Genomic DNA, 24,148 nt, shown 5'->3' with positions numbered 1-24,148 from the left:
ACATTTGGGTCTCTATAAAAACTTCTGGTCCATGATGTTTTGAGCTATGGAGCAGTCATTCTTGGGCTATTTGGCTCTTTTAACCTGTGTACAAACTTGCTAGCTAGTTGGTATAGTTTCTTCTCAGTGAAAGTTGTACCTGGCTGCCTGCTGGAACTCCGGACCTAGAGGCTAAACAAATAGGAGCACTGTGTTTGAACTGATACTGAAAAACAAATACCACTTCAATTTTTAGTGTGTGTGTGTTTGGGGTTTTTGTTTGTGTTTTTGTTTTTAATTTAGATCTTATTCTACCATGAAGTAAAAACTACCTTTTTAAGGATGCATAGAAAGTTGGTAGTTACTGAAACTCTTCTGCTGTCATTCTTTACCATTTTGTGATGACTGTGTTTTCTGGTTTATTTTCTAAAGTAATAAAATGCAAGTATTTACATAGGAAGATTCCAGTCAGGTCCTGCATTGGTGGTGACTGGCTGTGAAGAAAACCAGATAGTCATACAATAAACCTCCTGATCTTGCGTGTAAATGTGAAACAAAAGCCCACAACCCCTGACTTGAACAACTAGCCAGATTAGTGATGCAATATCTACAAATCGGAGGATCTTCCCACCCCCGCAAATCCACATGAAGATTACAGCTCAGCCTGCCAGAGCAATTGCTGTATCTTGGGGTGATGTTGAGACAGCCATTGCAGAAAGTCCTTGGCTTTGCTCGAGTTCTGGTGCTGAGACTTTTTATTAGAGATAAGAAGGTTGCATGCCTTCATGTAATTATCTTCTTGGTATGAAATCACGTACATATAAATACTCCTCATGGGGGCAGGGCAGGAGATGGTCCATATTATGGCTTTTGCCTTGCTGTATACTCTATCAATAAGTTTTATAACTTGTCACTTCTGGTTTTTTGGGGGGTGACTCTTCATTTGTAATCAGTGAGATAATCTGCCAGTTAGAGTGCGAACATAAGATGGGGAGACCTGTTTCCATTTCTCGCACTGCAAAACAGCCTCATAACTTGCTTGCTTTGCCTCTCAATTCACCCCTGTAGAGGGGAGAGATCTACCATCTTTTAGGGGGTTTGGCAGGACTCTTTTCTGTTGTGAAGGCGAGTGCATTGCAGCACTGTAGTTCAGATATGTAGCTGGTTTTCTGTCATACTTAGCTCATTAACTTTTAAATGCCTTGCTGCGAGTTTGGTATTCCATCAGAGAAAATGTGCTTAGATCTGATCTTTGGAGGAAAAGGAATTGCTTGGTTGAGAGGGATGCTTGGAGAGAAGAGCAAGGATGGCCCACTGCAGCTGCTGCTTTTTCATTAAAGTCACAGACCAGTAGTGGAATTTTAATGAACTCTTGCAGGATGGATGGTCAGAAGCACTTCTATCAACATTACTTGTTTGCTGCCATAGTGGGGTTTTTTTTGTCCCTTTTTTTGGTTTCTCAGCTTATTGCTCTGGTAAGTTACTGTAACAGGCTGTTTGGCCGAACATGTACCTCATTGACTTCTTAATTGCTTCAAACAGAACTTCTCTACTGGAGGTGCGGTTGTGCAGTGAATAAAGCATTAGTCTAAGGCTAAAGGATTCTTCTTGTGTTGAGCTCCAAGGGCCTGTTTAGGGACCTCAGGCAAGTGATATCACATCTTTTGTCTTGGGAACAAGGTGCTCTAGTGGAAAAATCTATAGAAGACATACATATTGCTATATAGGTATTGGTTATACCTGTTCTTCTGTTAAACAGTACCTATCTTAACATCCTTAGTTCTTTTCTGTATGCATTCTTTTGTTCTGTTATAGCATCAGGTTATTGATATTTAAAGTCCCTGGAAAGTTCTTGGATTTACTAAAGCATCTGTTGTCTTTGGACCAGGGACATCTGCAGCAAGTCACTGACCAATACAGTTTCATTAAGAAAAATGTAGAAGCATGAACTTTGAAAAATTACTGCAGATGCAGAGCTTTTTCTTTCTTTGTTGCCCACCCAGGAAGCTGAGGCAAAGTTGTTTTTCTCTTGTAGTTGGACTACTTAATTCGGCTCCATTCGGATTGCGAGATTTCTCATCGTAGTGGATGGGAGGTTCTTTTATTTTGTTGCGTGAACAAAAGAATATTCACAATTTATAATTATATGCATATCCTGAGACTTGGTGTATATTAATAACTGTCCTGTGAATTTTTTTCCCCTCCCTTGTTGCTTGGTCTTGCTTTTCTATTAAGATGCCTGTGACTGAAACATTCAAGTTTAATAGATTTTTGTCCTGAAAGAGACAGAACTCCCATGTTGCACATAGACTGTAAGATTTTTCTGAATTAATTCCTGCTTCAAATCCCATAGCTGTGGGTAAATATATCCAGTCTTGACCAGAAGATCTAGGCATGAGAAATCCAGTAAAAACCTGATGTGATGGTAGTGGCCCTTGCTTCCTACTAGTTAATGAGACTCCTAACATGATGAATGTAAGTGCTGGGGAGAGAACAAGGGGGATAGATCTTGGCAGGCAACCCACGCTTCCCTAAGTAACACCTCCAGAATCCTAGGCTAGGGAAAGTGTTGGTCTGGTCTGGGAGTGCATGTCTTGTGATTTCCAGTTGGGCCCTTGTAAAATTAAGAATGTTTCATGTCTGGCTGAGTTTGATCAGCTTCCAATTTCAGCTGCTGAATCTGGGTATGTCTCTGAGAAGCTGTTTTTCCTGTTCCTAGATGTGCGTTTTGTGGCTTTCTCCATTCTCCTCTGCCCCTCTTTCCAAGTAGTGTTTAATTGCATTTGGTTTGGTTAGCAGCCTCTGTGACCTGGGCCTTTTGTTATTTACTGTTCTTCCTGTCTTTGTATCTCCTGCAAATTTAGTGACTGCTTTCTTCCAAGTCACCGACTGAAATGTTACATGGGATTGGGCCAGGAACCAATACCTGATGGACCTCACTGGCAGTGGCTTCCCATTGACACCAACATTTCAAAAGCAGTCACTTAATTGATTTTTAATCTGTTTTATATGTAGTTGGCTGGGGGGGGTTTGTTGTTGTTTGTTTTGGTTTTTTTTTCTTTTATCTTCTTTTTCCCCCTGTCCGGTTTGTGTCAAAATGTGTTGTGCCAGACCCAAAATGTTACATAGATCTAAAAATATTACATAAAATCTGTTGTTAATAAAATTTTTAGTTTCATAAAAGTCAAATTAAATAAAATAGTTTTTTTTAAGCCCATGTTGATTGACACTGTTTTCTATTTTTGCTGTTAATTCCTCAGTAGTCCTCTGAGCTGTTCCTTGTTTTTTAGAACCTTTACCAAGTTGAGACCCCAGTACTGAACTTAACTGTTTAATGTTTTGACCTTTCAAAGGGATGGAACTTTCTCAATATTGCAAGACTTTCTGGAATTAAACACTGCTGCAAACATTCTTTGAGTAACTCCCAGGGGAAAAAAAAAGATCCATCACTTCCATTGTATTTTAAGACTGTTAACTTACAAATGTTTAAATAACATCACCTCAGTAGATTTTGTTGAGTGATCATATGCTATTCTACTGAATGTTTGTTAATATACTACCTTGTTCTTACAGAATTTTTTTAGGGTAATGCTATGTGCCCTCTTTTTGGTTTTATCTTTGCTTACTTTAAAGCTGTGTGTGTGTCTGCTCTGACCTCTGTAACATTTATTTATGTTCTGTGGTCTGAATCCCCCTGCCCCTCTTCCAACCTCTTGTCTCCTCTTTGTGCTTTCACTCTTAGTTGCATTGTGGTTTTGGGGCTTTATGGGTTTTCTTGGGTTTTTTTTTTTAATAGATCAGATTCTCTCCCCCCCGCCCCGATATAGTTTTGAGGGTTTCTAGTAAAAAGTTCTTAAATAGTTAAGAAATTTAAAAAATATGTAGACAGCTATAATCTTAATTGATTTGACTCAATTTCCAGCTTTTCAAAGTCCTTTTAAAGTGCAAATTGCTATGTAATAAGCTGATTATTTATTATAAATAAATGCTGGTGAATCAGTTGTCTTATTTCCTATTGCAGTTGGTCTACAATATCTAGTATACTTACCTATTCCCCTGGCTATTGCTTATTTAGTCTATTGAGATCTATCTTACAAATTTATGTTCATGGATTAAATTGATACTCACAGATTAGGGCTGAAGAGTTGATACCTATGCATGCTGGTTTTGTTTTCCCCCTTTGGGGCCCTAGCTACGTTTATTTTTTCAGAATTCTTTAACAAATTATATAGTAGTAAAGACAGATTATAGCCTTTCTTTACTACTCTCAAAATTATTTAACTTCTAATTAGTGGTACAAGCTTTACTGCTTTGACTAGGTACCTGTGTAGAGCTGAATTATGTAGTGAGTATTAAAGATTGTGCTGGAGCTGTGCTGTCATAGGGGAAAAAACATTGTTTGAAATGCTAGGCTCAGTGGCACTGGCAGTCCAGAAATGAATCCTGGTCTCCTGAAGATCTTACATTCCTGTTTTTTAAAGGGGAGAATGTTTCTTTGGCTAATCCATGTTGCTAGAAATCAGCCAGTAAAGTCCACTCTTGGACTATCAACTTCTCTACTACTGTTTTCTCGGGGAGCCTGGTAGCTACTTCATCATTACAAGTGCTCTCAGTTTTAAGGCAGTAAGATGATACGAAGACCTAACTGGATGATATTTTTTCTTTTTTCTTTTTTTTCCTGGGAAAGCTTGAAGTTTAGCTGTTGTGTTTACCTCTTGTCTTAAACTGTTAACCAACAAACTGTAATTACACTGTAAATTTATGACTTAAAATTTTTGGTTACATGAGTGAGGATTAAAATACCAGAAAATATGAAAGTAAAACTGTTTGGGTGCGGAGACAAAACTAGTGAAACTTGACCATGCTGGAAACTGCATAGTCAACTTCTGTTTTTATTTTTTTTAGTTTTAATTTTTGTGCTTGTTACTCTTAAGATAAAAATGACACATCCATATTCTGATATTTGTCAGAGGACATTTTAGAGAATAATGTTTCTTAAGTATTGCTTTACTTTCAGAGCTAACAGTTGTGAAATAGTAGTATGTATGTAACAATCTCTGCATTTAAAAAGTTATTCCACCCTTGCTTCAGTGCTAATTCTTCACTTGCTGGAGAGCCTTCTGAGATAAAGATGTTTTACACTTTTGTAAATGATGGATTTTTTTTCTTTTCATTTTTAAAGAACCAACTTATTTTCTAAATTCTTGCACTAACATCCAAAAGATGTTTTCCTTACGTAGGTTGCAAGGAATGTTGTAAGGTTTAAATGTATGGCTCCTTTAATTGTGAAGACCGTGTCTAAGAGAAAGCTCTAAAGTATTGGGTTCTTCACGCCTTTTCCTCTCTTCTAATTCTGTTATTCCTGCAACTTTTCCACTGGCCCTGCTCTTCAGCTGCTGTGAACTGTCAGACACTGAAATAAAGATGATGAAAGTATAGAAACCGGAATTTCGCAGAGACAGCCATGTTAATTTCTGTTCCATTTGAAATGCAGGAAAATATCATCTGCCAAATGGAAAAGGACAGTCGGTGGGAAAAGAAATGTTCTTTTCAAGCTTCTAAAAGCAGTGACAATGGAGAGAAAAATACTATAAAAAGTAGGCAGCTCCTTTTTCAAGATTTTGTTTTCAATGTATTGTGCATGATTAACTGTACACAGTTGCTCTTTTGGAGTCGTGAATGATGGAGTACTACATCGCAGGGCTTATACTGTCTTGACTGCGTTGTACTTTGCATTGGGGGGGCATAGGGCTCAGCTTCATGGCGGTTTTGCCAGTCTTCAGTATAGTTTTTGAATACATTCATACTTCCCTTATTTGCCTTTTTTAATGTCAAGCATTGCACATAAGATGTTCTGCTGTTGCTATGCAACTGCTAAATCCAATATTTAATATTAATAAAACCCGAGTGGCATTAGCATCATTGAGAACAGTGGGCTAGCAAACTATGATTGTACAATATCCAAGCTGTAAAACTTGGCAAGGACTTCAGTGTGCAATTGCATGCATGGCAAATGGCGGGCGGGGCATGAGTCATTGGCAGTTACTATTTAAAGAGTGGTGAGTTTGAGTAAAATTTCTGAGCTCTTCTGAATATAATGTATTTTTTTAAGCAAAAAGATACAAGACTGAGGTTCATTAGCTGTTTTCCTTAAGGTTTCATTTCAGATACAAATTCTGAGGGGTCACTACCCGTAAAAGAGTCAGTGTTGTAAACCTATGGGTCAATGCCCTGATTCTCCTATTTTTTTTCTAGGTCAGGTTGGTCGGCCCTTTCCCACTGTTCCTGCCACTTCCTGAAGCCTGAATTGGCTTTTTTTGGAGGCAGTGCTACTTCTCTGCCTGACAAGGTGCTGTTCAATGGGATGTTTTTCTAGTTTCTCCTCTTCCACCTTGTTTTCTGATCTCTCTCTTATTTCTCTTTACTCTTGACTCCTATTTCACCATCACTCTTTCATCTTTTTTTTTTGTTCTCCACTTGGTGCTTTCTGAGACCAGACTTTTAGTATCAGGCTGTGATAGGCATTAGACCAAGGATGGTGGTGTGCCCTGACAATGCTTTGGCCATCTATGTTGTGTTGCAGGCTGCAAATTCTGTAGGGTCCTGTGTCTGATGTCTAAGTATGTTAGTGTGCTGGCACTCGTGCTGACACCCAGAGGGATGTCGTGCTACTAGTCCTTTCCTTTTGAAGACTGCTGTCTAAAAGATAACTTTGATATTAGATCTGTATATAGTCAGAGTTATTTTAGATTTGTTGCTCTTTTGCAATGTAATAACTAATTTCCTTCATAGCATGCGATCATTTAGATTTTGACTGGTTTCTTAAAAGGGCTATTTCAGGTAGTTTATCTGTCCCCGATTCACCCGTGCAAGTTTCTGTAAATTTAAAACCATATTTTTGTGGGGTTTTTTTTTTTTTCATTTCTTCTGCCTCTCAAAGATTCAGGCAAGTAGTAGAAGCTGCCCCTAGCTATATGCAAACCGTTATTAAACCTACAAAGCAAAAGTATTATTGGGGGGAAAAAAAATCATGAGTTGTAGTCTTGAGTTTTATGGTCATATTGGGAATACATTTTTATAAGCAGGTGGAATTTGTCTGTCCCCCTTGAAGTAGTCTTTGTACTTTTCATATTCACTCTGCTAACCTGTCTTCTCACAGTATTGGGCAGTTAATAGATCTGTAGATTTTACTGCCAGCAGGGATTTAGCGTAATATTGATTTAACATTTCCAAATAGTGGCAATAATTTCAGTAAAGGTTTTTCCTCTTTTGGAATAAACTAAATCGGGTAGACTTATTTTAAATGAGGCATAAATCATGGCATTGAAGTAAATGGGACTGTGTATGGTAGATGTGGATCTGTGATTAGAATTTGGGTCCTTAGTGGCATGGTGCTGCTGAATCCCTTTCCTTCGAATTTTCTCCCTTCAAACCTGTAACTCTTCAGGAAGCACTGATTCTAACATTTGCTGAAATTCAGAAAAGTAACTGAATGCCACTCAGATGGAAGAATGCTTTTTTTTTTTTTTTTAATTGGGAAAACGTACCTTATTTCAGTTTGGAGACTGAAGCAAGAAAATGTTTTTCATATAGAAATTACCTGGTCACGTTGTAGAACCTTTTCGAAATGGTTTATTTCAATGTCATAATGTTCTTTGTTTTTAACCTAGCTATTTACAAAAGTACAGGAGTCAGTGGACTCTAGATTGTGCTATGATTTGTCGGTAGTTCAGTCATCACAATTGACCCATGCATCATGTAATACTTAGAGAAAACGCGTTGAGCTCTGTTCTTGGAACAGATAAATATAGAACTGCTATTGTGAATATTCTTGTAGTGACGTACTTAATCTAGAAAGCTAACAATTCTTTTATTTGCTTTTAGGGTTTGAAAGTATTCTAGAAGGCCTGTTTGGACCTGGATTATTAAAAGATCTCAGTTTGTTTAAAGGTATTCAATCTCTATGTTCATATCTTGTTCTGCATTTCTAATGTCAGAAGCAGCCCCAGCTCTGCCTCTAGAAAATGTGTGTTACCGTGGTGATTTGTGCTTTTTTTTCCCCCTCCCCCAGGCAGTGCTCACAGTTAGTTTCATATTGGCTAAAATTACTAATGAGTGTGCGTTCATCTTTATGTAGCTGAGAGTGTATTTGGCAGTGCTCAGAAAAACAGATTTGTTGTGCATAGATAAAATGTGTACTGTTTGGTAATCTGGGGATTTAGAAAAATGGCCGAAATGAAGCCTGCATCTTCAGAATGCAGGCAAGAATGTTGTGAAACAGGTATTTAATTTGGCATTTCTCTTTTGGCTCCAGTTATGTCGCAGTTTATGAATATGAAGTAATTTGCTATTCCTCTGATTTACAGACTGTGAGCCTGAAGGTGTTTCTGATTGGTCTTTTGATGAAAATTGTCTTTTCTGCTGCCTGAGAAGAGAAAAAGTGAAGGTAACAATACAGATGTGTGAAGCTAGTAGTTGTAGGGGAGGGACAAAGGGAGGGAGTTTGCTCCTAGTTAACTGAACACAGAAAAACTGCAACCTCCTACCCCTTTCTCCTCCTTCGGAAAAAGGCTTTCTGAATTAAAATAGTGCAAGTTAATGAACAGACTTGCCTCCTCTCTGCAACTTTTTATTTGTAGTATGTGATGCAGATTTTTCTTTTTTCTGTGTAGGGACTTCATCTGTTTGGTGGGGTTTTTGTTTGTTTTGGGGTTTTTTAGTTCTTTGTAAAAGATCTTGTTGGAATCGTGAAACCCTTCCCAAGGGAGCCAGACTGTGACTTGTGCATGTTTACTCCAGTCAGATGCTGGGCTTATCTTCAGCATGGAAATGTGGTTCGTTTAACAACCTAGAGTCTTGTTCTGTATCTTGGAATCTCTTTCCCTGTGGGCCATATCCTTTTATTAAAGGGCTCATATGTGTGGTAGATTTTGTACTGTGCTTGTTTATAACCAAGTCAGAGCCTAAACGTGGACAAGCTGGCTTTGCCAACGCTAATAAACTTGCAGTTTGTTTTCTTAACAAGATTATAGCTGTATATGAAACAAAGGCTATCGTGCTATACGTGCTTGTTGCTCAGCCCATGTGTTGAAATAATGATTGTTCTATAGCATAGGAAGGAAGGCTCATCTGTCTTGGCAAAACTTCATTTGCTGGAACGTTTAACTGCTACTTCTTCCTGCACAGTGTAAAATAACACACAGAGTGGATCTCTGTCAACTTAGGAATGAAACAAAAGCACTCTTTCCTCTCCAGCAGCTAACATGTATGGCTCATGGCTTGTTCGTAGAGGAAGTACCTTATTGATAGTGATACTTGCCATGTTGCCAGTTTATGCTTGGTTTTGCCTTACAGTTTTTGTTAAGGCATGGGGAGGAGGGTTAGGAATGCTTGCATTTAGAACAGATATAACCCATAATACTTTCTTTAATTGAGACTGACAGCAGGTAAACTGTATGTATGCTTGTGCTGTAAGGAGTTCTGTCTTGTTTGACTTGTGTCATCTCATAAAAGACAAAATCAAGTGTATAGCACAGTTCTAGTTAAGCCATTGAATTGATTCAGAAGTTAATTTTGTGGTGTGGTCAGAGACTGGTCATAGCCTGGGAGTATCTAACAGCGTATGGGTAGATCTTCAAAGACTGTTCATATCTCAGTTGTCCTCACAGATCCACAATAACTCAAATAAGCTCCTGAAAATCAGTGACTGTTAGTTGAAGACAAAAACTAAGAACGCGAATGTCTGCTGTATAGTGTGCTGATTAGGCACAGTTGTCTTGTCCTCTTCAAGCTTCTACATAACCTTTAGTCAGAAGCTGAGATACCACTATTTATATTTTCATACACCTTGCTATGCTTTTCTTTCTGGATTCACATAGTAAAGTGCAGCCCATGATTCTGAGTATCACTGGCAATGTATTCCTTATGCTAGTGCTAGTTATCATTTACGTTAAGGTTCCTAACATGGTTTCCCATTGTACTATGTGGTGGCTTTTAAATGAGTAAAAGAAAAGATGCAGATATGGTCACATCTGGTATGCTCTGTGGTGCTCTGTGGTGTTTTGGCATTAGAAGTTTAAGGAGATTTTAGGATTGTGTACAGACTGACACAGAACGCAGCCAGGGCGTGCAGCATCGCTTTGCAAAGGCACTAGGTGAAGGGGAAGGAGGTTATAAGTTCTGAGCAGGCTGGAGAGAAATGCGAGTGAAGAAGGGCTGTGGTAGATCAGTCAGCCACTATGGGCTTGGGTAGAATATTTTTTGTAAATAAAACTTAAGCAATTTCTGTCACTTTACACTTCAGTAGCCACAAATGCCTGTTGAAACCATTTTTCTTACAGCTGATTGATAAACAGGGACCGCAAAGAGAGCTTTGTACACATACTTGTTTGCTGCATGGGCAGGAATCACTGGCTGTTTGGGAGAGGGGGGAGTGGGGAAGGAGGGTGAACTAGTCCGTTCAAATCAGACTTATGACTTCTCTGTTAATCCTGGTGATTCTCTTCATGCTTGGCTCAGGGCTTCTTTGGAGTATGTAGGATTTTTTATGTGTGTGGGTTTTGGTTTTTTGTTGTTTTGTTGTTTGGTCCGCCCCCCCCGCCTCCTGCCCCCCCAGCCTCTATATTGGTTCTGTTGAGTTTCGGTATTAGGGGGGAATTGGTTTGTTTTTGAGGGAAGAACGTGCCTCCTTTTTAGACCTAGTGAGTTCTTGTATGTCGGCTAAGAGAGATGGCAAGGTGGGAGTGCTTCCTTTCCTCTGTGGGTATGCCAAACTGCTGCACTGATGGCCATTGCTGATGTCACTAGCTTGCAATACAGAGTTAAATATGACTCTCTTATGGGAGCCTTCAAACAGTATGGATTTGACAACATCATAATTTGAATTAAAACACCAGAGACTTAATTGTTACAAAAGTGTTTGTAACTTCGTTTGGTATTCAGCTAAATGATGGACAATCTTCAGCTGATGGACTGAACTGAATTAGAAAGGGTGCTAGTTTATTTGAAGTCTATTCCATTCAACATCTATACCGATATCTTTAACTTGCCTTCTTTTTAGGGAGTTGCAGGCTCAGTCTTCTGTAACTGCTAAAACTTACATGTTCCTGTACATAAAGTGGTCTCAGATGTGCTTTCTGTGCCACATCCTCTATTCTACTTTGTTTTATTTTTAATGTGCATCCTCTTACCTTTTTAGGAAGAGAACTGGGCAGGATGGCATGATTTGGGCTTATGCTTGTGTACTGCTGAGTTACGGAATTAAAAGGTGTGTAACTGATGTTGCAGCTGGGAGCAAGATAGCCGTGAACCACATACTACAACAGTGTGTGGCTGTGACTGGCCTTTTTTATCAATGGTACATCTCTACCAATACCCGCTTTTGGATTAGTGGAATAATTAATCAGTGTACTTGATTTTCACCTTTGAGTGACTTGTAGGTACCTGGTCTGATGAGTTCAAAACCAATAAAAATCTTCAGGTATTTTTTCTGGATTTCACTTTCCTTTAAGAATCACCTGTAACTTAAGAGGCCAGTAGTTGTGCTCAAGGAGAACTGAATTCTGGACTGCAGGATGAGAATTGGAGGCCAAGATCAGTTTATTGGCAGTGCTGTTTAAGGGTGAAAAAACTATGCTTGTTCTCCCACCCATTTCAGTGATGTTGGTTCTTGCTTTTACAAGCAATCGGATTCAATTACATGCATTCTTCAAAAAAACCCTCAAAGATGGAGAACCATCTGCTGAAGTACACTGAAAAAATTAATTTATTTGTAACAGTAGTCCTACTTGCAAATACCAAGCAAATGCATGGGTTTTTTGGCAGGCAAGATACAAGAGAAAAGGACTTAAGTGTCTTTATTTGAAAGGGATAATAAAATACAGACAAAGTAGGGAGCTAAAATCTTCCCAGAAATTTTTTTGCCCAAATCCAAAGGGTTATGTGCAATAATGTAAAGCTTTTGGAATTTAGAATTTTTCCCATCATATAATGCAGAGTACACAATTGGTATGATTGGAGAGAAGAACTAGTTACCTAAGGAGCTGCTACCAGATTATTAACACAGGTGCCTGTGTGCAGGAATGCATGGGTACATTCCCGGGCATGAAAGACGAAAAGGATGAAGTTAGCAGTTCTAGCTGCCTACTCATAGTGAGAGGAAGTAGATCAGGTTCTGTGGGACCAAACTGGGTGAATTCTCATTTGGGTGGTCTGCAAATGTGGTAAGTCTCAATTTCTTGGCTTTATCCTTCACAGGGAAGACTTAAGATGGTATAGTTTGCAAGGTGGTTGGGCTTTTTTGGGTTTTGGGGTGTGTGTGTGTGTGTGTTTGTGTTTGTTTAATGAAGCTTTTTCTTCTGAGAGGTTGTGGTACAGAGAAGACCCATCAATTCAGACAAATTGAACTTTAAAGTGCACTTGACGTACCTCTTTTCAATCATGGTTCTTAATTTTTAAGTGTGGCTTGTTAAATAAGCTAACAGAGCTATCATTACAGAAGAAATCTGTAGCTCCAAGTAGAATGTTTGTATCAAATGAGGTAGTCTCTACTGTCATAGTTGGAGCTCAAGCCTAGTTTAAGATTTATTTTTTTTAAAAAAGAGATGCATATAGATAAGGCCAGAAGAAAGCACCAGTAATAAGAGGGGAAATTGTAAAAAGAATCCTTAAAGAGGATTCAGTTGAGTATATTCATTTGGAAAGGAAAACACTATTGTCTAAAGCTACATAAAGCAATTTGTATGTATTAAAAAAAAAAGGGGGGGGGGACATGACGCACAACTAATCTCATTAGTTGGTGAGAGCAGAACAAGAAGGATAATGCTCCTAAGCATGTTAACTATTTTGTAAATATAATTAAGCTACAAAAATAGCAAGAGAGAAAATTACTTCTAGGAACATTTTCTGGACTCTCGTGCTGTTGATGGCAGGAGGTTGAGTCTGGTCTTCAAAGTACTGTAAAATGCTTGGGCTGTAGTATAAGGACTCTGACTATTCTTTCAGTTGTGAAGAAGTGTAGTAGGGTAGAGTATGTGAAGGCATCGTTTTAAAATTCAAAGTGATATGATTTGGATATTTTTAAAAGTTTGTTAGTCCTCGCTTTACATCTAAGAGGTAGTATCATGCTGTTACTTGGTTATGATTAGTCATAATAACAGCCTCTGAATCTGCTGTCCTTTCACTATGGAGGAACATAAACAGTAAGAAGTAAACTGTGGTAAGTGTCTGAATACTTCCAAAGAGAAGCTACCACTATCACGTAAAGTGTTAACTCGTACAATAATTGAAGATGGCAAAGGAAATATCTGAAAGTGAGTTGACAGTGCAGAACTCATGATTTTTGATGGCTTTAGAATGTGTTTAAACTGTGTACAGAGATCCTAAGTGCGCTGGAAGATGCTCTGAAACATTTCTAGTGGATTTCATAACTTTAAAGCACGAAGCATTTAGTCTATCAATTTTGTATTGGGTGGTTTTAAAAGAATTTGATATGGAGGCTAAAACCTGAAGAGGCTGCTTGTGATAGTCTCCAGCTGTGTTTAGTAGTAATGCGGGGTTACAGTTTTGCTTATGCATAAATATGAATGTAAGCGTATTGTACTTCCACTGATTTTCATTTTTTTCCTCTCCCTCTTAGTAGACAGTGCTAGATAGTAAATGATACTCAATAACTATGGATCAGTCAAGTTAAATTTGTTTTGAATTTGATAAACCTGACATGAGTCATCTTAATAAGGAAATAATACTATTTCTTACTATATGAGTATATATGCTCAGTAAGTGAGGGACATCTTAAAACTAATTTTAGTCGCTGCCAAGCTGGGATCAGTTCTGGATGCTTCAAAGGGCATGCTCAGAATTGAAGATCTTGATAAATTTGAGAAACAGGGCAGACAGACTTGTTTTGTTGAGTCACAAGTTACAGATGTCTGAAAAGTGAAGGCATTGTAAAAGTAGTAAACTGTTTTGGAGGCTATATCAAGAGAGGCATTTGTCTTAATACCTGGACAGGAAATTCTTCTCTTACCTAAGTCTGATGCAGCCTCAGTTGGGTGTAGCATTTTGAGAGACATGTAAACAAACTGAATAGTATTGAAATGAAAGCAACAAGAATGACTTGGTCTTGAAGGTAGAAGGAAGAGAAGGAAAGAAGACAGTTTCTGGTGCCCTGAAGGCTAGTCTACGGAAAATAGTAGGTTATTCTCCTTTGCACTGGCTAAGCGTTAATAAGACTGTACAGTGTTACGAAAAATGAAGTTTTGGAGAAGACAACCTTGGGATGCTGAAACATTCCTGTCTTACTGTTCCTATCTTGCTGTGATGTGGGCGGCTGGATTATATCCCTAGGGTCCATGGGTTGGCGGGTCAGCCATCAGTGGTCTATGGGAAGCCTCCCTCCGTTTTCTCCACAAAGGTGGATAGGAATTATCTCATACTGCTCGAGCTTGTAGGCGCGTTCCGCTCCATCTGCCTGTGGCTTAAACATGAAGCTGCTGTTGCCATATCTGTACAAAACCAGCCTGCATGATACCTTTGTCTTCATGCCAGCAGTTTAGCATTTAGAATTGCTGTGTCAACATTACCTACAAGGAGGGTTTCAGTGAGGATCCAGCACTAGTGCTGACAAGGTCAGGCTGTGCAGGATTAGGTGGTCTCTCAAGGTCACACGTTGGCCTTGCAGTTTGAAAACCTGAGCTCTGTATTTCTAAGGCTCTTTCACTTTATTATAAAGTTATGCTGTATATTTTAACAAAAAGAACTTTAGTCCGTTAGGAGCATGTGCAAACCACTCCAAGTGTCTTTGGCTGAAGCTATATTGTTCAATATAGTGGTACTGCATGCTCACTGATGGAATTCCAGGGTTGCTCTGGGACATATTTTCCATGAGAAAAGGAGCACAAAGAGAATAGAATGAATGCTGTGGTATAAGTAACAGGTAAAAGTGACTGGTTGTTTTTTTCACAGAGTATTTGTAACCAATGACAATGCTATCTAAATATTGCAGGTTTTTCTTCTTCCTGCTACCTGTATGTTGATACTGGAAACTTTGTTATGATTCAGGATTGTAGAGTGAGAGGATAAGACTGAAGACAGTGGATCCAAGTAGTGGTGGTTGAGAAGAAATGGTGGAAAATGTAAAAAAAAACCCCAACACCTCCACCAAAAAAAACCCCACCAAAAAACCAAACTAACCCAAACAAACAACAAAAAACCCAACACAAACCCAACGACAAACCAACCAACCAAACACCCCCGCCCAAAACAAACAAAAGCCCCCCACTTTTGGAAGTTGACTTTGAATAGCAATCACAATCAAATATTTACTGTGGAGACTTGAAGTTTCCTTTTAGAAGTGAACCAGCTGCGAAGATTGCTGGAATAGTTGTAACACAACTGATAAGAAAATAATTTAAAAATGCAATAAACAGAATCTTTCTAGTATATTTTGTCTCATGTAGTCAGTGCTGTACTGCAGATGCTGGAAAATAGCTCACGATCTTTTTTCTATACACAAGAATAAATCTAACTCTTTTTATATAAATGTATTCCTTTACATTTTGGTATGTTAGCATAGACATTGATAAAAATTATACATGTGAAGAGATGTATGCTCCTAAGTTTGAGGGGTAAGAGGTAAGTGCTGCCATTGCCTTGCTATTCCCCTCTTCTCCTGAATGCGGATCAAATGATCCTTTATTCAGCTATTCACCAGTGTAAGCCACTTAGGAGTTATTTTCTGGCTGATCCCTTTTTCTTCATTCCTTCTCTATATAGAAAATGTACATCTTTAGTTACCCTACATAGATTAAATTGTACTCTTTATACATTACCATTGTATGAGTAGTGTGAAGTACATTTGTTCATGGTGAGTCATGCTGCCGCTGAACTCGGTTTTCACCGAGTTGCTGGGCTAGTACTTTCTATGCATTGTCTTAGTTGCAAAAACTACTAGGAAGGTTTGAAATGCATTGTGTTGGGCAAGAGTTGTTTTCATTTTAGGCTTCTTCCAGAGCTATAGTCTGTCACAGGGCAGAGTATCAGATCAGGTTGAAGGGGTAAGGTTTCATTCAATTCCGAATTCTCTGTTTGTCCTTTGAATTAAAATAAAGTTTTTTTGCAGTGGCTTGTGGGACTTTAGCCAGAGGACGCTAATTAACTCTAATGGATCTCTTTTGCAGAGATTCCTTTTGAAGTAAAACTTAAAGCAGTTTATCTGTAAATGCTTAAATATTCCAGTGATTGTTCCAACATTTCTGTATGCCTAGATGACGTCTGTTATTAGTTAATTTGCACGAATGTCTGCCTTTTACACAAACTGATAAGCTGAGTTGACAATTATCCTGATAATGCTTAAAATGTAATGGAGCTTGACTCAGAATGGCTGTCAGTTACTAGGATAGATCCTGTATTAAGCTCTGTCAGATGCAGAAACACAGTTTCAAAGAGAGAATGCAAATATGTTCTATTAAGTCTCACCTGGAGAGTAACTCGTAGAAGAATACTGAGCTTATTCTCCACAAATGGTTTTATTGTGAAATCCTGTAGAGATATGTCGCATATTTTAAGTATTACAAGAGTACAACTGCATTTTCAGTGTGTTCATAAAACATCAGTGAACTGTGGTAGTACTACTACTTGTTACTGGTGCAGGAGTACCTGGCACAGAGGTGAACATTTTTATTACAGTTAACCCATCAGTTCAAATTCATATTCTCTGGTATGGAAAAAACCGTCAGTCGCTTTGTGAGGTATTTACTTCTGGAGACTCTTACCTTCACAGCAAACGTTGTTTTATTCGCCTGTCACCTTTGTTATTGTGTGCTGTTTAGCATAAAATACTGCCTCGTCTCTATGTGCTGTCTGAGATAGTATCTGCCTTTACTTTCGATAGAGAACTTTTGGAAACTGTTGAATTACAAATCTTGAGGTGAGTGGCTGTGTTGTTCAGGCCAGAGTCCACAGCATTTTGTATTACTACTCTTTGCGCGTAGTTCACGTGACTGCTGTGTTCGTTAATTTACTATGGGCTGGTTATGTAACCTTGCTTCATTAAACCTCTTGAAGTTGAGATGGCACAAACTTAAGAATGACTTCTTTTTTTCGTTTATTGTGAATTATGAATGAATTGCCAGTTCTTCCGTCCTAGTCCTGTGAGGATATGAACCTGAAATCAACTTTTACACTAAAAAAACAGATGTAGCCTAGATATGATGGTAACTGATACTTTGTAAAGGTTAACAAAACAGAACACTCCCTAAACCCAAAGAGTGGTTGTGTATGCATTCCTGCAGTAGGTAAATACAGGTAACTTTTAATGTAGCTTAAAATAAAAGTGAAGGGAGAGAGACAGGAAAAAAATTGTACTCCTAAGCAGGAGCAAGGCATTAAACTGAAAGAAATGAGAAAATGGGTGTGTCTGGGGGTTATCCAAGCGTTTAGATTTTGTATTTTTGTAACCGTTGTCTGGTGTATTTAAGTATTTTATCCTGGCATCTCACACAATGTATTTATCCTAGCTATAATACTTGTTTTGAAATATTCTTGAGATAACTCAGTTGCTTCCAGTTGTAAGAGATAGAATGAATTTTAATTCATTTCAGGTGCTGCAAGCAGATAACTTCAGTTTATTTCACTTAAGTAGCTACTACTGAGCCTTTTCACAGAAGGATGGGTTTGTTACTAATGCTTGGTTATTTGTTGCTCAGTTTGCATCAATGCTGTGTAGAGGGAGGAGAACTTGCTGTGTTTTGCCTTCAATGGTTATTTCTTAGAACTGAAAGTAATAGCCAAAGAACAAGTGCTGGATAGGAGATTTGCAGCCAAATGTCTTAAAATATCTAAATGTTATTTATAGCAGACTCTTTATTTTCCATAATGTTACCACATCTTACAGGCTTCTGCTGCATTTACAACAAGAAAACAGGACAAAGTACAATGTTCTGGAGCAGTGAAAAATCAAGTTATGATTTCAATAGTCAACTCTGTGCAGAGTACCTAACGAAGTTTTGAATATAGTAGAATATTTAATGCCTAAGGAACTTTATTTGTTTTGGAGTCAGGAAGATCTTACAAATATTAAATATCTTTGCAGGAACACTTAGTCAGTCTGGATGAGCCAGCCTCGGAAGCTGGACAAGAAGCTCTGCTTAGACAAGAGCAAGCAAAAATCATTCGTTTTGAAAGGCAAGCGGAAGAGTTCCTCAATGCAGTCTTTTACAGAAAAGGTTGGTTTTAATGGGGGGGGGGGGGGGGAAATGGTATCTCTTGCTGGTCTTTTTGCATGCAATGCAGCAATCAAAGATCTGACGTTCAAGTTGTCATTGTATGTTCAGTATTTTTCAGTTGTCTTCTGTATTTAGATACATATATTTATCGAGAGTAAAAATTGACTCTCAAATCAACAATGTGGGCGTGGGAAGAGGAAGAGAGTATAATATGTTTAACCCTAAAACAAATCTCCCCATGAGAACACTGGTGTTTTGTACTTTTGGAGGAATGACTCATTTCTTACCCAGCTCCCCTGAAACCAGTGTTTAGGTGAGTGGGCTGTTTGGAAGAAGGGGCAAGTGGTGGTAGTAGGTGGGTGATTTATTTATTTTTATTTTAATGGGATGTGTGCTAATGCAGCCTTTCTTAAAGGTCAGCGGTCTTCTCATATGGTCTGTAGTGATTACCCACCCCACCCACAGCAATCCACAGTATAAGATATTGTTGGAATAGTGCTAAGGGGCTTATGTGGAGAATTCAAATCATGATCAGCAAAAGACTTGGAAAATCAGTACTGTGGAATATGCTGACAACAAAAACAGTAGCTCAATGCAAGAAAATCCTCTAAATCTCTTCTGGAGAGTGATGTCAGTTAAACTGTGCTCTTAGGAAGGCACAAAACTAATTTCACTATTCTCTACCAATCTCAGAAACGGGAATCCAGAGGTTGTTTCCAAATACATCTTGAATGAAAGTATATTGTACTTATCAGTCTAACCCATGTGTGAGAAAATCTGCCAAATCAGTAATTCCAACCTGTCTGCTGGGGGATGATGTGAGGCTTCGCTTTAACAAATTAGAAATTGCTGTAGCCAGTCCTCAGCCCTTCCTCCCAGTGACCAAAATATTTAAAGGTGTTTTAAGTAGATAACAGTATCTTAGCTTTTCTTTTATGACACAAATGAATAACTACAAACTATACATTGTAATGTATTGCATGAAGTATAGAAGCATGTGGGATGATAGGAAGGATAGTTATTACATTACTACGGATAGTTCAGGTGATGCTTTTATTCCAAGTCTTCCTTTTCAGTGTTTTGTGGTTTGGCTTTTTTTTTTCTTTTAAGGTTAATGTTTCCTTTTGCCTTTAAGCTTATCCCATCTCTCTTAAATCCAGAAGGGATTTAAGGAAACAAAAATCTAGAGAAAATACACCTTTTTCATATTACTTTTCTGGTGAAAGAAAAAAATACATTTCCATCACTTCAAAATTGTTTATTAAAGATTTCATCTCTAACACCGAGCTTAAATTTTTATGTATGATCTGTGCACACATCTTATTAGATGTGCATACTTTCCTAATTGTTGGAAAACTATTGGCAGATACTGCAACGTGCTGATGAGGGGTTTGACACTCTGTCCATGGTCAGATGCACAGAAAGAAGATAATGAAATCACTTCAGATGTCTTAAGAATCTTCGAGACTTTTTTTTTAATGTGCTCTTGCTTTCCTTCCTCTGGCAAAGCTGTGCTTGGTGCAAGAGTAATAAGAGAGGGGAAGAAGCCTGGCAGGAAGTTGGTTCTGAATCCTTAATGCATCTCTGTCAAGCTTGGCTGTACTTAGCTTGAAAGGTTACTCTAACTGATGCCACTGCCATAAGATCCCCAGGCACTGTCATACCAAAGAGGACACAAAGAATGGCACAACTCTGACGTTCCTACGTTGCTCAGAGATGCTGGGCTCTCCCTGGCTTCATGCAGCGATCATTTCTTTTTTTTCTTTCCATCCTCACTGCCAGTAACATTTGAGACTGGTGGTGTAGCCCAGGCAGATCAGAGAAAATGCAGATGTTCTGTGAGCAGATGCCTGTTGCATGTGAAGGACGTGCACTGATGTTCTTAACATACATAGGTAACTAGCAGTATCAACAAACGTTCTGAGCAGGTTTTCTGTCTGTTAATCATATGGACTTTCTCTCTGCTTTGTGCCCATGGCACTCTGGCCCAGTAATGCTTCTTTCAAATATTCATCCTTCCCATGGTAGTACCTAGTTGTCTGTTACCTTTACCTTGTGGCAGGGTGATGGTTTAATGAAATTGTACCTTTTCTTGTTTGATACTGCCCTTCTAAGATTCCAGTTCAGATAAAATACACAAAAGCTATTGAGGTTTTAAAGCTCAGAGGTACTACTTTAGACTATTTATAGCTGATAAATATTTGCTGTGTTTTTCTTCTCTGAGAATTTCTAACTTTTAGTTTATTTTAGTTGTTTTGTTTTAATAGTTGTTTTGTAAATGCGTGATTCTTCTTCAGAAAGCGTAGGTGCCATAGAACTCTGCATTTCTGTCAGCCCCACTCGTATATGCTACAAGCCCGTGTCGAATAGTTGGTATCAGTGTGATCATGCCATCAGTTTCTGCCCTTCTGGGCTTTCCTAAAGCCTTTCGTATGTCCTTCAGCAGGCTGTAGTAGAGAGGTTAGAAAGTGGAAGAAATGTCACCATAGCGGGAGGGAAAAAAGCCTCCACGCTTCTCCAGGCTTGTGTCCTTGTGAACCATTTGGGAAGAAAGTGAGAATATAAATGTACCTAAATTTAAATCTGGCTTATCTGTTGGTGGCTTCTTAAAACTCTAGTGTTTCGTCCTTACTTTCAGTAAAACATCCTGCAGATTTTACAAGAAAATGATTACGTATCTGTGTAAACATCTTGGAAGTTTACAGCTATTATACCCCTATAAAAATATACGCGGTGACTGTATGAGATCTTGGATTTAGAAAGCTATGCTTAACAGGACGGAATTTGGGCTTGATAAGTATTTGAAGCTTGGTATGGTTTTTCATTGAGAAATACAGTAGCTGCTTACTGCTGCTCTCTGGTTTGTGGGCCACTCCATGCTTAAACCTGCAAGTCAGTCATCCTTTATAGATACACTAAAGCTGGTTTGTTGGATTGATGTACTTTTGTCAAAAATGGGGGCAAAAGGCAATTCTAATGCTTAAATGTCCCACAGAAGATTTTGCTAATGCTTCTAATAGTTCAATCTCAACAGATTATCTTTCAACCTGGGCAATTTATTTAAAAACAGGAGGTGAACACTTCTCTATTGTTCTGTTTTGAGAGCTGCTTTTAAAGATTTGTTTGGTCTTCTACTGCACAATTTTCTATTTCTGAAGAAACATTCACAGAAAATCAAACCTTTTGAGCTATTTCTGGAGTTGTTGTGTGGTTGTGGTGTGTTTTGTTTGTTTTGTGGGGTTTTTTTGGGTTGTTTTTTTGTTTTTTAAAAAGATTTGGCCAGAGAACACAATCAGTGTTTGAGGTGAAGTGGCAGGACTTAGTTTCTGTGATTTAGGAGTTACAGATTTGCTTTCACATCATGAATTACTACTGGTCTAAAGCAATGATTTTTGCCAATACATTTTTGAGTTGCCCATATCCCCAAATAGCTTTGTATTTATACACTATTTCATAGAAATAAATTGGAATGTCTACCTGTTCCATTCCAGATTTCTTACTAATAGATTTAGCAGCTCTTCTAGAAATAGAATTACATTTCATGTGACACATCTTGGTTTTTTTGTATATGTGAAAGTTCTTTGGGTAGTCGCTGATGCTGCATTGATTATAATGATAGAAATGTCAAAAGGAATAGATAGAATGGGAATGGAAGACTTGAACGTTTGATCTTCATGTGAATTATTGTGAAAAATCAGAACTATAGGTCTTTATTTCTCAGTAAACTTGTAGGGGACTGCTTCAAATTTATTCTCTCCCCTTCTGTACCTGCAGGTAAGTTACTCAATTCTTCCACTGAATAACCTGTCTATTTTTTTTCAAGTGAGCTTCATTACTTGGTACTATTCTTTGTTGGGTCTGTTCCAGACCTCTTAAAGGTCTGGTCAAATATATCTATATTTGAATACAAAAGATGAAATTGCATATTTCTCTTAGGAAACTGTTGTTTTGGGAAGGTTATGCCAGAATTAGCAATGGTTCTTGTTCAGCTATTCTAAGACTAAAGTACATTTTCTGCACAGACTATTTTATCTTTGGCTTTTTTTTCCCTATTTTTTTTAATAAACTATGACTTAATATAAAAGCTGTTTTACTTAAAGTGTTTCCTTAAAAAAAAAAATCTCTAATATTTACAGACAGTCCTAGGGTCTCTGACCCCAATATTCCCCTAGTGGCCCGTGAGATCATGCAGCGAATGATCCGACAGTTTGCTGCTGAATATACCTCAAAAAATAGCTCTACTCAGGACTCCAGCCAGCCCAATAGCACAAAGAACCAAAGCCTGCTGAAAGCATCTCTGGTCGCCTCCTCTCCCACGGCTGCAACTGCTCAGAACCCTGTGCTCAGCAAACTTCTCATGGCTGACCAAGACTCACCTCTGGACCTTACTGTCAGAAAGTCTCAGTCAGAACCTAGTGAACAAGGTAGGACTCTTACCAGTCTCTTGCATCCTACAGCAGTCTGTTAATGGCATTCGTGTTGCAAAACCAGACAGTTAGAAGTTTGCACTTTTACACAGAACGTAAAGTGGAAAAGTGGTAGATGTTTTTACAATCAAATAATGACTAGCTAGATGTGGCTGGGAGAGAAGAGACTTTCTGAGATAATGTAGGCCCATAGATGTGAGTGATTTTTCTGAAGAAGGGCAAAGGGGATGAACATGCTCCAAACTCTGGGGCCAAGTGTGCCGCTCCTGCTGGGAGCTGCAAGAAACAGTATGCTTGCTGAGAAGAGAAGTTTGTGTGGTCATGAAAACCTTAATGTTGCCTCCTTTCTGAAGATCAGTACACAGTCTGACTGAAGGACTGATGTATTTTCTTTCTAGTCATAGTGTAAAAACAGTATGTTTTAAAAGTCTCTGAGAAATTGCTTTGTGAAGGCTGTAAAAATGATGCCCATGAACTGTTCAAAAAAACTTCCAGGTTTGTGCAGTTGGAAGAAATGTCTCTTCTCTGCCTTAAAAATAGACTTGTTCTGCAGAGCACAGATTGAATAACTGGTAACAGTGTTGCAGAGCTTCTTTTAATTTGAAAACTGTATTTTCCATCAAAAATGTTTTTAACAAGGAAATTCTGAGTGATTATAGTATGTGAGTGTTTTTTTCTGAAACTGTTGAATAGGGGTTATCATAAGTGTACCCTACTGATAGGATTAAAATTAGCCCCTTTACCCTTCTTTACAGGTGTGTTAGTGTCTGAAATCATTCTATCAAATACAAAGTAGATTGTCCACCCTCAAGTGGAAAAGGTGCCTTTAAAAAAAAAAAAAAAAGCCTTGTGCTAGCTAGTACAGAATTGTTTGTATCCCTTTATTCTTTGACCTTATGTTTGAGGCCTTTTGTAAAAAGGTTAATTTTGTGTGTCCAACAATATGCAGCTTGGGTGTCTGGACACTTACGGCACTTACAGCACTTGTTGAAAGTTGTTGCCACACTTCAGCTACAAAACTGCAGTGAAAGGTTGTATGGTGTCTGTCTTCAAGTGGGGACCTGTGCATTTAGCTGATAAGCATTTGTTTCTAGATAATTTTCTTATAAATGTATTTCACGAGTGTTATTTGCATATATTTTTATAAATGTTAAGCTGTTCTCGTTGTGAAGCTTTTTGCTGAAAGAGAGGGAGACAATTGGTTTTGCTTCTGTTTTTTTATTTGAGGATTGTATGGTGAAGAAGAAAGCATGTACATGAACTGTTCTGTAGCTATCATGCTATGAAAAAGCTGTAAGATAATTTAGAATGTTCATAACACTTATTATGGAATTAGAACATGTGCATATTAACTTCTACAGTAATCTGTTTGCTGATGTAATGATTTTTTTTCTAATTTACGTTTAATGTAATTGGGAAGAGGTTTTGCCAAACTGGTTAATGAGAGATTGAAGAGGCTGCCATGAAAGACTGCAAGTGGTGCTTCTTGTTCTATTTCTTGTTCAAGTGCGTTGAGGG

At 38.3% G+C, this 24,148-nt stretch overlaps 1 protein-coding gene across 4 annotated transcripts in view; it reads left to right on the top strand.

Annotated features, from left to right (window-relative positions):
- Positions 1 to 24,148, top strand: part of LCOR (ligand dependent nuclear receptor corepressor) — an 88,227-nt gene that overhangs the window by 24,047 nt on the left and 40,032 nt on the right. For 3 of the 4 annotated variants that reach the window (XM_075423574.1, XM_075423572.1, XM_075423575.1), the window contains exons 2-5: positions 7,864 to 7,929; positions 8,346 to 8,425; positions 18,071 to 18,203; positions 22,340 to 22,627. In XM_075423574.1, the coding sequence (XP_075279689.1) occupies positions 22,390 to 22,627 (238 nt within the window). In that variant the 5' untranslated portion in view covers positions 7,864 to 7,929; positions 8,346 to 8,425; positions 18,071 to 18,203; positions 22,340 to 22,389. The remainder of the gene's footprint in view (positions 1 to 7,863; positions 7,930 to 8,345; positions 8,426 to 18,070; positions 18,204 to 22,339; positions 22,628 to 24,148) is intronic. The other variant, XM_075423573.1, reaches the window with a different exon arrangement.

Source organism: Opisthocomus hoazin, chromosome 6, assembly GCF_030867145.1.
Source record: "Opisthocomus hoazin isolate bOpiHoa1 chromosome 6, bOpiHoa1.hap1, whole genome shotgun sequence".
NCBI lineage: Eukaryota > Metazoa > Chordata > Aves > Opisthocomiformes > Opisthocomidae > Opisthocomus > Opisthocomus hoazin.
The sequence above is the reverse complement of the archived record's forward strand: the minus strand, read 5'-3'. Positions and strand labels throughout refer to the sequence as shown.